We start from the raw sequence: 14,352 nt of genomic DNA, 5'->3' as shown, positions 1-14,352 counted from the left end.
ACCTGCCACGCTCCCCCCCGCCCCCCCCCCACTCACCCACATATTCATACGCTGATGAATGCAAGGCGCTGACCTGCTTTCCATCCAAAGTGCCCCAAAAACCTTCTATTTTTTTTTCCGCGCTGAGTTTTCGTGTCATTGCCGTGTAAAATATGAAGGAGATTTCACGAGGACTTAAACAAAGGACGACTGCTGTGGCGAGAGCGCTGGTCATGGGTCAAATCCATAGCCTCACAGCGGCCAGATGCTGTCTCTCCCTTTCCGTCTCATTGCATTTGTCAAGCATTAGTTCAGCGTTGTCGACTGAAATTGCTGTGGCACAGCCTACAGTTTTGCTGTCGAAAAGTATTTCATGTTACATTAGCATGACTGTAAAATAAAAACGTCCACACCAAACATCTCTGCACTAACAGATGGCACCATTTTTATACTTCTGCTATGTCATATGGGAAAGATGGTGGTAGGTGAATACTGAGAAAGTCAACGGGGAGGTGACGCATGTGGATGTGTGTTTGTTTTAAAGACACTTCGCCGTGACCGTGATCTTTTCTTAACCTTTCAGAATTCAGATGCAAAGTCACACCACTGCTTGCAAACACCAAGATACACGAACGTCTGCATAGATTCACGACTACAAACGGGTGTGTTCGCACGAGGCAAAAACGCGTGCGTTTATTCTTGTCGTGTGGTTGACAAAGCTGCACGTACGTTCAATAAATCTCACTATTTTGAGAACAGGCGCGCATCAAGCTCTATTTTCACACGACTATTATCCATAAATGGACGTAGAAATCTATTTATATATCTATATCTGTGCCTGCTCAGAAAAAAAAATCAGAGATGTCATTTTGACTTTCACGGTGTGCTGATTAATGCGCTACATCAACTCGTGCTCTGAGTAACACGCAAAAAAAAAAAGAAGTATTGTCAAGTCCTCATCTGAGGATTGTAACTGCTACTTGTCAAAGATTCTTTAAAGGGATATTCCAGCAGTTTAATCCACGGCCTAACACACCGTAACACCAAGTAAGGGCGCACACCCCTCCCTTAGAAATCAAAATTTTCCGACCGCGAGCTTAAACATTGCATGATAACAATACATTGCAGTCTATGCCTCCAGCAAGAAACCACCGTTAAAAAGCCACAAATGATGCTCAGAACAGCTTCAGCAACTTCAGCAACAGTACAAAGAGGGTCCCAGCACATAGTTCGAGGCAAACCTCTGCTAGCCGGATTTCTACTGAGAAGAGAACACATTTCACCACTCTCCTGCAGCAGCTAGCTCGTTGTGGGGAAGCTGATAATTCATAATTCATCCCTGATGACTGAAGTTTGGTGCTGTTCTGAGCATTATTTGTGGCTACGAGTGGCTCTTTGATGGCGGTTTCTTGTCTCCTGCTCGGCACTGGTAAATGTAATCATTCTAAACAGATGTTTTGGATGACTGCCACGTTCTATCTTCAACATGATGGGGTCCGTCTAACATTCAGTCATGTGGTTAAACATAACTGACTAATGCTGCATGGCTCGCATGTGAACACACACTCTTAGCAGTGCAAGCGAATGAATCTAACAGCTCTACACGCGCGGCAATATCGCAGCAAGAAATTCTCATTAGGGCACCATTATAAAATGTTAATTAAAAAAATTCAGGGTCAAATTCTAAACACTAGAATGGCACCGAGTAGTCCGCTTCCGCCAAGCAACAACAGCCCCTTTAATTCAATCACGCCTAATCCAGTATCAAATAAATCATCTGCTAGGTTCAGATTTCTATTTGGATCCGCCTCTAATTATGCTGAAAAAGCCCTGTCTTGCGATGTTAAAGTAAAGCGAGAAAAAGCTTCTGGACCCGTCCCTTTATCCAGATCCACACCAAAGCTTAACGCGGTCTAAACTGGGCCCAGACCTATCCTCCATCCAAGTTTTGTGGTAAACTGTTCAGTAGTTTTTTGTGTATTCCTGCAGATAAAAAAAAAAAAAAACAAGAGGGGGAAAATGAAACCTCCTTGGCAGCATTAAAAAGAATGATAAATTCATCCCTCATAAATAATCTAATATTCCGTTTATAAATGTGCCTCGGAGTAACACTCGACTGAAAGCTGTGTCGACTGCGGAATAATAACAGTCGGTGAAACGGGTAAACAGCCCGAACGATGTTTTACTCCCAGGTTACACCTCTCGCCTCGTATTCCACGTCCAACTCATCATTTCACCCGCAGCTATTGCTAGAATGTGTGAGTTGTGCACATTCTCAGCACGCTATCCCCCCTTCATAAATATCAGTCGATGTGTCAGCAAAGGCCTTCCCGTGGTTTACACGCATTAACATTGTTTAGACATTTGGCTCGGGTTCTTTATACGCCCACCATTCATTCCGACCACCTCCCCTATGAGTCATGTGCAGCGCAGAGTCAAGTGCTTAAAAAGCGACTTGTAGAGAGACGGAGCAGCGGGGGGAAGGTTTTCAGTCCACTCCCCCTGCTGGAACAGGCCCCAGAAAACCTTCACCCCACTGAAAGACTTCCTGTCTCAGTGCGACATTCAAACATCAGCCGTGAGCTGGGAGCACATTTGGGGATTTGGAGCCCAAAAGGAAGTGAGGTTTTAACTGCTAACTCATTTCTATTACGCTTTAACGCTGCAGAAGACGGTATAACGAACACTTATCTCACTTTTCACAGTGATGAAGTGACTCACCGACTTTTGTCTAACTTCTCACAGCCTCCCTCGCTCTCTCTATCTTTCCCTCTCCAGCAGGATATGTTTTCAGTGAAAACAGTCTCCATCTCACTATCACACTCTCTCCCTCTCTGTTGTCCGCATGGCGACAGCATGTTTTTACACCAAACAGCGGTTTAAATATCAGCCCACACACACAAATACAGGCACCAAAGATATCTTGCTCAGCACAATTCCCCAAACCTTTTACCGGCACATAAAAGTACAGCATTGTGACAAATGTACTTATTATAAGCCGCTTTGGATAAAAGCTAAATGCCCTAAATGTAAATGTACGCACAAGGGTATAATCTTTAAATGACTGCATAATTTTATTGAACATTAGCTCAGAGTCGGTGGTATCATTTAGTAACTGTCCAAAGACTTTCTCTAGCAGTGATGGAAAAAGTTTGCCAGTATAGCTTCATAAGTGATGTTAACAGCTGCTCCTTGTAATTTGCTTTTCTTGGGCCCTCTCTTGGTCACCTGACCTCAACCCCACTGAACATTTATGGGGACAAGCCATGTTTGTGAGCTCATGCTGGAATAACATGAGTCACCAGGCTGTGCATGAACTCGCCGAGTCCTTAATGTCATTAAAGCAAAAAATAAAGGAGAACGTACCAAATGCCGAGATTCTAAACGCGCTTAGATTCAATTACCTGCTCAGCTGACTTAATGTGAAAGGACACTACATGTTCGAGTTTTTAAATGTTTTACTTGCTGTTGATGGTTGCTCTGCATATGTGCACACTGTAAAGTTTTGAAAGTAATTATATCCCGCATGCTGGTTTGTCGTGTCAGTAAAATAAGAATAATGACACCGTGCAACAAAAATATAGAGCTTGCTGGACTTGAGGTGAGGCCTATGAGGCTGCTGCATATTTAGAAGTTCCTACTTAACTACAGGATTTCACCTGCCAACACTAATGATACTAATGAAAATAAAGTGCTGCCTGCAAGCTCGTCACTGTGAATGAGGCTGAAATCCTCTGGTTGTTTGGAAACACAAGCAAGCATGACACTACCATGAACCTGCTCATTCCTCCTGATCCATCATTTTGTCTTATTTGTGATGAAAGTTGCCACATGTCAGCCGGCTCTGTTGCCCTTTGCCTGGGTTGAGTGAAAACTAAGAAGAGCACAGCACTGCATCAGCTCCACTAACAACCCCACTACTACTGAGTTCACTTTCGCTGAGTTGTAGACTAGATTGTTCACTTTATTCTCCATTACCTGTTACAACAACCCACAAGATAAAATCTACCACTGTGTCAAATGAATCCTTGCTAAATTAAACATTTTTAGTATGTTAAAAAGCTCATGCATGGTGTATGTCATGCTAGAATATACAAAACACAAAGAATAAATTAGGAGCCAACCTGAAAAACGAGGAGAAAGCTATCCATCCATGCCTCTTTCTCATGTGTCTAACTGCCAGGCTCACACTAAACCCCGGTGTACAGTGGCCGCTAAGGGGGAGCAGAGGAAGAGAGAGAAAGAGAGAGAGAGAGAGAGAGAGAGAGACAGAGAGGGTGTGGCTCAGAGAGAGAGAGAGAGAGAGAGAGGGAGAGAGGGGGAGAGAGAGAGAGAGAGAGAGCGAGCCTGAGAAAGGACTAAAATATCTTAGTGTACTTCCTGACAAGCTGAGCGCACAACTGTCGGAATAATATTCGAGTGCGCACATGCACATGCACACGCACACACAAGAGAAAAGAAAAGGCCTAGGAAAGATTTGCACATTCTTATTTCCAACATGCCACCCTGTGCACACTGCACTGAGAAAAGAAGGCTACCTTTGTCATCGCATCATTTGCTTTAAATTTGTGTTTTTGCTCCGTTTTTCACGGATCACTGGAGCGAGTGCAACAACAGTAATACAGGAACACAGGGTGCAATGATTTGTCGTCTTCAAACTGGAGTTCCAATTTGCGAGAGATGCAAGAGCTGCAGCTGCACATCACCGTTAGCCATGTGTGAACAGGTGGAACGAGCTGACAGCGTTCACTGGTACATCTGGGCTGCTTTTGCATCAGGGACCTGGGTACCGAACTGGGTGCACTTGACTCTGGGTAGAAAACTGGCTGGCGGGGAAGAAAGGGGGGCAATCATACTCTGGCACAGCATGAAACAGCTGTACATAATGTGAGAACAGCCTAGATTTTCAGGAGCAGCCAGCAAATTAACATCACACTGAGTCAACAGGCTCCCCGGACTTTGTAGTCTTCACACTCAAAAGATGGACAGAAACGCCACAGTGAAACATTTTGAAAAGCAGCGCTGATCTGTCGTCAAGATAGCCGACTGGCTTGCTTTACTTTCACACTAGCTAGCGCAGATAAGACCAGCTGAGCCAGCCACAAGTGACCGCGCTGACAGTGGCGTGGTTGAATGTGTCTATCTGAGCTGGAAGCACAACTGTTGCTGTTGTTACGGTTGGCATGACAACTGCGACCCCGCTGCCGTGGGAATCGCGCCCCCACCCCGCCACCCCCATCCGCATGACGACCACTGACCCACAGGCAAGGTTATGCACACATACACATATCCGCACACAAACACGCGCATAAATATAATCTGGATCCTGCGTCGAGTCGCCGGCGCGGCAGGAAATGGCGCGGCTGGAAATACCCACGTCCTCTTCCAAACATGTGAATTATCATATGGCTGTGTTATGTAATGTGCCAAAACACATATATACAAAGACAGATTGTGCACTCCACATAATGCACTCATGGACATGTATTACCTCCATCTGAGACATAAACCAAGTGCAGAGACACACTGTGCACATACGCGGACAGAGGGGTCAACTGACAGGTCATGTGACTACAAGAACCCGACCATACATCATTTTGTGATGTCAATAGAAGTGTAGTGTGTAGTGTGACACATGTTTTAGTAGAAATATTAAAAGGCATTGTGTGTGTCTACAGCAGTGAGTCCGAGTGTGTGTGTGTGTGTGTGTGTGTGTGCAGATCATGCTTGGTGACCAGCCTTCCTTATGACTTCCACATCTGTTCCCTTTCTGTCTGGTTGGGGCCGGAGACCGAGGCTCAGCCGACGGCTCCACCTGCTGGTGACCACCGCCACCGTTTACCCACGACTCCTTCAGCTATCTAACCGTCTGGTTCTTGTGCTCGCTCATTCAGTCTTACCTCCTGTTGAAGAGCTTGAGTCCGGTGAAAGACCTGGAGCAGCCGCTAAGCGTCTCCTTATCTTCCTCCACGCAGATCGGGGGGGCTGCGGAGAAGGCCGGAGGAAAAGTGGAGGAGGATGGCAGGGAGGAGTTGGAGGAGGAGGACGCAGAGCTGAATTCCTCATAATCTGCTTTTACATTTAGTAGCCCTTCTTCTTCTTCTTCATCACCATTATCTTCTCCTCCTCTCCCTGTTTCTCCCTGTTGTTGTTCAGGTGCACCACCGCAGGCCTCGAGTCCAGCCCCATGTTCCGGCTCAGTATCTGTTCCCTGGTCAGGATCCATGACGTACATTTTTTCAGCTCCTGCGGTGTCATGTCTTGTCACATTTTGGCAGGATAGGCTGCAACTCATGGAATTCTGGGTAGCTATTGCAGAATTTGCAATAACCTTCCAAATAAAAAGTCCTTATATGACCGTAGTCCTGAACAGTACCCAGAGGAGGACTCAAACCTTCCTTCACGTACTCCAAATGTCCTTCCAAGGTGTTCAAAGGAATGCCATGTAGAGGAGAAATGTAGTCTGTGAAACTGACAAGCCTAAAATGGTATCTACCTTTAAAATGTGATCATGTGATCTTACTGGACAAGGCTCTTAAATATATATTCAAACAGTGTCCACCAGCCAGACCCCGAGGACCCAAACTTCCAAATGTACCGTACTCAAAGTACTACATTTAAAAAGTGTTATAATGAAACTGCTAATAGAAAAGCATGTCTGCAGCAGGTACAGCTACAACAGCACTACAGCCTTTAGTACTGTGGTTAAAGCAGTGAACAGTTCATCAAACTACACAGAGTGGTTTTATGAATGTACTTGAGTATTAAGAGTATTACACTCAGTACACTACTACGACTAATTATTACTACACTGGAAACTGCAACAGGACGTCAAACATGGCTACTCTGCAGACACTACAAAGTCAATAATCCACATGCCAAAGGTCTTTACAAGACACACAGGTGCATGTGTGTGTGTGTGTGTGTGTGTGTGTGTGTGTGTGTGTGTGTGTGTGTATAGTGAGAGATTAGTGCTGGGTCCTCAGGGAGAGATAATCCCTCTCAGCATTCCCTCCACGGCTCCCACTCTGTAGTAGTGCTGTCAGCAGCAGTGGTATCAGTTTCAGCGCGGTAGTAGTCCAGTTCCCGTCACGCTCAGCCAGCGTTCCCTCTTCTCTGTTTGTTCTGCAGCTTCACACTTGTTTGCTCTTCCTCCTCTCTCTCCTCTCCTTCTTGTCCCTTCTTCACCAAGTTTAGACGGTTTCCTCCTCCTCCTCCTCCTCTTCCTCCTCCTCCTCCCACTCCTCGTCTTTCGGTGTCCTGCCGACTTTAATTACACTCTCTGTGAGCGGCACATTGACCCACACGCGCGCGCACACACACACCCGACTGAGTCGCACACTGCTACACACACACACACACTCCAGAAAACACTGATCCTCTACTACCCGCCCGGCTCAAACCAGGAAGTACATAATAACAACAATCAGGGCCTCACTCTTAGCTGCCCTGTCACATGCCTGACTGAAACTCTCTCACTGACTAACTGCTGCTCACTCTCGACCGCCTGCTGTGATCTAGCTTTGTTTCTCCATTTGCATTATGTTCCCAGTGAAACCAGCACGAGACCAGTCCAGCTCCCAAATAGGCCCAAGTGTGTAAAGACAAATTAGAATGACATGTCATTACAGAAACAAATGAGAGGATGATCACCTTGAGGACAGGTGTGTGTATGTGCGTGTGTGTTAAAAAGTTAACATCAGCACTGAAACATTTGTATTTGGAACTGAAACAATACTCTTGAGCAGAACAGCACCAAAGTTTCAACTAAGCCGTAAATCATAAAATTTGAGCACTGATCCGAATGAACACTGTGGTTCAAATTGAGCTGAACTGCATACATGTAAAAGGAGAAAACAGCGAGAGTGACAGACTGCTTTACTGAAACACACCCGCACAAACACAAATAGACTCACACCCACACTCAACACTCGCTCTACTTCAGAGTCACTCACCCTTTTTTTTTTTTTTTTTCATATATGCTGCTGTAAATGCCCACACGAGGGTGCTGTCTAACAGACAACCAGGCGATCTATGAGCAGTTCAGTTTTTGTCATGATTCAGTATGGAATCTCTCCTCGTGTCTCAGACATATGTTTCCACCTTGTCGACTTTTGGCGATTCTGGCCGTCCCTGCTGACAAAAGCGAGCTGCACGGCGATAAAAAACAAAGATCTGTTCACAGATCGGTAGATATCTGCTTGTACCTGTGCATTACTGTGCCCCAGATAAATACTTGACGCTGTTCTCGTGGGAACACTCTTATTTGCCCTGACAGAGAAGGGGGAACGTCAGTCATCCGGGCCAAATAAGGTGCTGCAGCAATCAGCAGCGAGGTTGTGCCGCAGTGAGGGAGTGTGGCCCGTTGGTGTGAGGTAATGTAGTGAACTTTAACTGATAGACGATTGAAAAAGTAATAGTTAACAAACCAGGATGGGAGGCACATCGTGATGGTAGGGTTTAAATTGTTGCACAAGTTTCAATGAGTGAATACAAGTGAAACACAAAGACAGCCAATCTGTCACACACACACACACATCACAATCAGCAGTTCTGCTGTTCCGAGAAGTGAAAAAGCTCCACATGAGCCGTTATCTGCATCAACTCTGACAGGCGCAGTTCCCATGTGACTATGACAGGCAGAAAGAGACTTGGTATTGGGTATTATTGAGTATTATTTGCAGATCCCGGTGATAGCGAAGATACTTTCCACTGTGTCCCTGTTGATACAGAAGATTTCTCACAGAAGTTTGGATATGGAAAATCAATCCTACAACAGAAACATTTGGGATCAGAAGTCTCTTTATTCGTGCATCAATCTGCACATAAATACAGGAAGAGACCTTTGCAAATTATGATTTATTGTTTTCTCACTGTGCTTTATTTGTTTGTTAAAGCTTTATAAAAGATTAGGGGGAACTTCATGGTTATGGCAATGACGGACCTACAAATCGCAGCAGTAGAAATTGTAAAAAAAATAATAATAATAAGTAAAATCACATAGGGCAGTTCAGCAGCATTTTTGATCCAGGAATAGAGGATTTTCAAGCATAACCTATTATTGATTTTAATTCTTTAAACAGGCAAGATGCACCGGAAAATAAGATGAAGCTCACGCAGACAACGAGAGGCCCAAAAACAGAGGCAGAAATATGAGACTGGGTAGGGGTGAGAGAGACGGAAAAAACAGAGACAGAGGGAGGAAGAGAGAGAGGGGAGGAGGAGGGAGAACACACATCGCACCTCTCTTTTTATTTTGTATTAGAGCGGCGCCTGTTGAAAGGGTGCCTGTTAGGAACCGGCTGATAGCTCGCTGCTTGTTGTTATCGCCGCCCGCTGTTTTTCCAGAGAACCGTTCATCCAAGCTCCTTCGTAATCAACGCGGACTGATTAAGAAAACAGCACCGGCTATGACATTGCTTTTTTTTTTCGTTTTTTTTTTTCCCAGATCAATCCGTAAATCTGTAATCCATTCGTTTTTTGATTTTTAGACTGATTATTTTTTTTCAGGCGTATGACAATTTTGAGGAGGGATTGAGGTGCAGATGGGGGTCAGGTCAGGTCAGGAACTTCAGCTGAGTGGAATGAGGTGACGGCAGGGCAGAGGGCATAATGTTGCAGGGCAACCAAGATTAGTGTGACCTCCTTTTACCCTCATCATTTTATCCTATATTATCATCCTCTTATTAGAGACTGTATATTGTCAAAAAATAGGTATAAATTCTTGAGTAATAGGCAAAAACAGGATTTGTGAAGTCACAGTGACCATGACCTTTGACCTTCGCCCACCGATATGTACTCGGTTAATTTTCGTGTCCAAGTGGAAGCGAGTGCCAAAATTTAAGAAGCTCCCTCAAGGCGTTCTTAAAATATCACGCTGGCAGAAATGGGTCAGACCAGTGTGCATATGTATACAGATTGGAGGATGGACAAGTTGAAAATATTACGCCTCCGGCCGCGGCTATCGCCCGCTCAGATGCGTAACAAAGCATCCATACACTGTGTGTAGGAGAGGAATAAAAGCGGCACAGAATGAAAGGAAGCCTCTTGTTGCGATTGTCGTTTCAGTCCTCCCGACAGACAAATGCATAAGCACAGCAGCACACATCTGCCGCTCTCCCTTTCTGTTATAGCTTTCCCCTCTTATCCATTGCCCACTCAGTATTTCCATGACAAATAAAATGCCGCTCAACAGCATGACACACTATTCAGAGGGATCCTTTTAACTTCCCAACACCCACCGCTGACCTATTTTTCTCCGTATTTCTCTAACGAAGTACTCTGATTATAAATTCGAACATTAATCCTAAACCTGACCCCAAAGCAAACAATTTTCCTAATGAGTTGCAAAAAAAAATAAAAATTAAATGTCCACAGAGGTAAGCCCCTCTCTCCTTTTCAGTCTTCAAACATGATTACAGTTATTGGGACGATGGATGTGTAAATGAACATTTGAAAAACCTTGGGCCAATTGGATTATCTCGGAAATTCTACAAAAAATCAAACTGGCTTCACTAATGTTAGAGATGTTTAAACTCTCTACAACCTGCTATCATCTCTCTGATCCTCAAGAAGGGAAAAAAAAACATACCTATTCTTCTCTCCAGTATCACTTTCATCCATTGAATCAAAAATATTCATAAAGGCCTTTGTTCATCAACTGGAATATATCAGACTGTCCTGTCCAGCAGTTGACAGATTCAGCCCTTGGATTGCTACTTATCCTCAATCAGTGTTGTCTACAGTCTCTGAACAACTCTAAACCTTCTCCCTCTAAAATGGAATACAAAAAAAGCCAGGTCCCAATCTGATCGAGTGGGACATCCTGAAACAAGCCCAAACGCATGGCTATCCCATGGAGGGGAGGGGGTGTGCATGAGCTGCAGTGGGTTTTGGGTGGGCGGTGCGAGTCCCAGTGGTTTCCACATGAATGCCTGGAACCTGCTCCCCAGCAGAGCTACGCAACGTAACGAGACTATCAATGTTACCCACTTCGCCTGTCAGCGATTTTGATGTTGCAGCTACTCGGTGCGGAAACACTCGACCTAGCGTCTCTTTCCATTCTTTCAGTTCAAGTTGGTTCAATTTAAGAGCAATTTCTTCCCATTAAGCCTGAAACAAGTGTCTGTTGCCAGTCTCAGGAGATATGCTTGCACAGTTATGGTCGCCACATTCAATGACTGGTTTCCTCATTGTTTCCCAATTCATTATTCATAGTTTTACATATTTTCCATTTATTCTCTCTAGTTTCACTGCCATATTACAATTCTGACACTTCTTGTCCGGTTAGCTTCTTTCCTCTCCTCATGATGCTTTGTCTGAAACTTCCTGTTTTGTGTTGATACTGACCTCTCTTCCCTAATGTGTTGCACCTACGTCTTATTGTTTCAATCCCCCAGAGCATGTAATGCAGTCTCAGCGTCCCCTCGCTCCCTTGCCAGTTTGGCTTGTTCCTGCGTCACAGGTTCCCAGCATTCCCTTTGTGGGAGTTTTTTTGATAGCCTCGTGTTTTGACCGGTTTTCTGGTGAATGTGTAACATGGGTGGCCACAACCCAGCTGACAAAAAACACGTCCCATTCAAAAGTGAGGCTGTGGGCCGATCAAACTAATTACCACAGCAAAGCACTGACGCTGTGAACATCTTGATTTTAGCGATGAAAAAAGTTCCCCTATTGTTAGATTTTGTTTTATAGATTCTTGGAACACACCGACACGGAATCTTTCTAGGGATCGTGGGTGCGTTCTGAAACTGGTTGTTCACTCGCCAGCCCGATCACAGAGGTGGTGGCTCGATGCCCGATCCACGCGACGCCGGACCCCGATAACTGCAGTGTCACGCCATGTTGATCTCATATTCACACTGATGCGCAAGTTGATGAATCACCAGTACAAATCGGCACCATCTGTCTGATGACTGAATCGGTGCCATCTGCAGAGGCCTCCTGTACCCGTGTTGCTGCCAGCTACATTTGTGAGATGAATTTTGGGGGGGGAATTTTCACATTGTGCAAAACTCTTGATTACATCATTACGAAATGGGGCATCGCCGATTTCTTCTGTTTGTGAAAGCATTTGCAAAAAGAGCAAAGAAGTGAGGGACAGATTTACAGTTACTGCAGGGTACAGTTGTAGGTGACTTCATTTCCTCTCCCCCATGGGAGGACAGCAGCGATCAGTGTCATTGATTAACCTACTTACTGTATCTGACCCCGCAGACTGACAGCTAATGCTATCTGGGAGTTTGGTTTCTGTTGACTGTTGACCGCTAGGAATCCAGTAGCACATCGTTAGGCTTTGGTTTACAAAAGTGTCACACCAGCCATCGTTTCAGTAAAACATGAGCATACCTACAATGGCATTCTGCAGCCTGCACAACTATGGACTGAAAGCCACTGCCCCCTGAGACACAACACAATACTCAGAAGCGGCTGGCGGTGTTGGGATTTGGTACATTTTAAAGGGTAACGCCACCATTTTTTTCATATCAAAGTGTGTTTACATGTCTTTGTGACTCTCAAGGATGTCACCGGATGAATGTAATCTGATAAAATGCCTCTGGTTATGTCACTCATAATGTGGATGCCAGGCCTAAAAATGATCAGACCACTTGTCTAGCATTGTAACCCTATAACACAGTCGGACTCATTAAGGGCAGTAAAAAAAATGATGGATCTAACTCAATACAGCAGAACCAGAGATATTATGCATTATATCATAATCCAAGCTATCTTTTTCCTTTCCAAATCCTGGACTCTTTCGACTTTTACAAAAATGAACACAAAGGCTGCTGAGGCAGACATGAGACCAGATGTTAAATTGCCATCAGATTAACGAAACGAAACAAAAAAAGGATGTAATGGAACGACAGAGGATTATGATATGTTGGACTACATTACTGCACAGTGCAAGGGTTGGGGTAAATACAGAGCCTTTAAAGGATTAACAATATGCCATCAATATCAACCCCCGCTGGAAAACGCTCATATTGTGTCGAATGGACTGTACCTGTATAGCACCTTTCTAGTCTTAGCGACCACTCAAAGCACTTTACAACAGAAGTCAGCATTCACCTATTCACACACACACACACACACACATCCAAACACCGGTGACAGAGGCTAACATGCAAGGTTCCACATGCCAATCAGGCGCGATAACCATACACCAATCTGGGTATTCAGTATCTTGCTCATGGATACTTTGACATGCAGGGGCTGGGAATCAAACCAGCGACCTTCCAATTGGTGGGCAACTGCTCTGCCTCCTGAGACACAGCCGTGTTACGTCTTTTGGTTTATTTCATGTTTAAGCATCAAAGATCTGGTTCTACAGGCTGAGTAGCATTTTGAATGTTGTGGTCTACTATCATAATGATGAATAAGATTGGAGGGTTTGGGTTTGCTGCGGTCAGCAGCAACATTTTCATTACAGGTAACCGCCAGCAGCATGCAAACTGAAAACTACACAAAGTTCTGTGCACAGACGGAGCTCAGGGAGAGTGTCTGCCTGGCCTTTTTGCTTTGTATCTTTGCCATCTGTGTTAGCTTCCATCTGGTGTGCTGTTGTCCTGCATTATGCAAACTTCGGCTTGAGGCGAGAACTGAATTGTTCTTTCCCTCCCACTCCGTCAGCTGGTCAAGTGGATGCATCAGCACTTGTCAATCATGATCATTATCAGTCTTGCCCGAGGCTGAAGTATGACCACCACAAAAACCGAAACACCAGTTGGCAAACACAAGCAACGCACACGATAATAAAATCAGGCTAAGTTCATTTAAGACACTTGTCTTTCCAGAATCTAAAATACAAAGCTTATTCTGAAGGGTGACACTAGAGGAAAGAAAATGAGGTCACTTGAATAAACAGGGCTCCTTCTCTGTGGACCATGACTGTCCTCAACAGGTTTTCCTAGCAATCTGTCTGGTTTTTTCCAGGCTTTCAGGCCGATATAACACGTTGAACCTCTTTGCTGGCCAACCCTGCATATCGTGTCCTCCTGCCAGAGCTCAGCTCCGACAGCGGTCTTATTGAAACAAATAAGGAGGTTATGTTGTTTTTTTTTTAACGCAGCGCTGTTTTCTGTATGGACGCAGCCTCGGGTTGTAAGATAGCTTGTGTTCCAAGACGACACATAAGGCAAATAATGCGGTTAGAGAAAATCTCTCACGGCGGCCAAAACTGAAAGGGTTCATCATCTGGGAACATTAGAGTCCTAATTCAATCCTCAAGATTAGATTTTACAGCCTTTCTTGTGCACACAAGACGCAACTTTTCACTAACAGTCCAGCAAAAGTCTTAAAGTCTTGTTTTATTTCCATTACATCCATCAGACACAACACATATCTAATTATACGGAATAAACGCAATTATAG

At 44.7% G+C, this 14,352-nt stretch overlaps 1 protein-coding gene across 6 annotated transcripts in view; it reads right to left on the bottom strand.

Annotated features, from left to right (window-relative positions):
- dgkza (diacylglycerol kinase, zeta a) overlaps positions 1–14,352 on the bottom strand; it is an 89,546-nt gene that overhangs the window by 69,799 nt on the left and 5,395 nt on the right. For 3 of the 6 annotated variants that reach the window (XM_037091245.1, XM_037091247.1, XM_037091248.1), the window contains exon 1: positions 4,104–4,199. The exons of 2 other annotated variants lie outside the window; for them this stretch is intronic. Coding sequence is in view for 1 of the 4 variants with exons in the window: in XM_037091249.1 (XP_036947144.1) it covers positions 5,880–6,274 (395 nt within the window). In the remaining 3 variants the exon portion in view is untranslated. Of the gene's footprint in view, positions 1–4,103; positions 4,200–5,879; positions 7,350–14,352 lie in introns of those variants that run through there. One more of the 6 variants, XM_037091249.1, reaches the window with a different exon arrangement.

The sequence above is a fragment of the Acanthopagrus latus genome, chromosome 24, assembly GCF_904848185.1.
Source record: "Acanthopagrus latus isolate v.2019 chromosome 24, fAcaLat1.1, whole genome shotgun sequence".
NCBI classification, from domain to species: domain Eukaryota; kingdom Metazoa; phylum Chordata; class Actinopteri; order Spariformes; family Sparidae; genus Acanthopagrus; species Acanthopagrus latus.
This window is presented reverse-complemented; position numbering and strand designations above follow the sequence as displayed.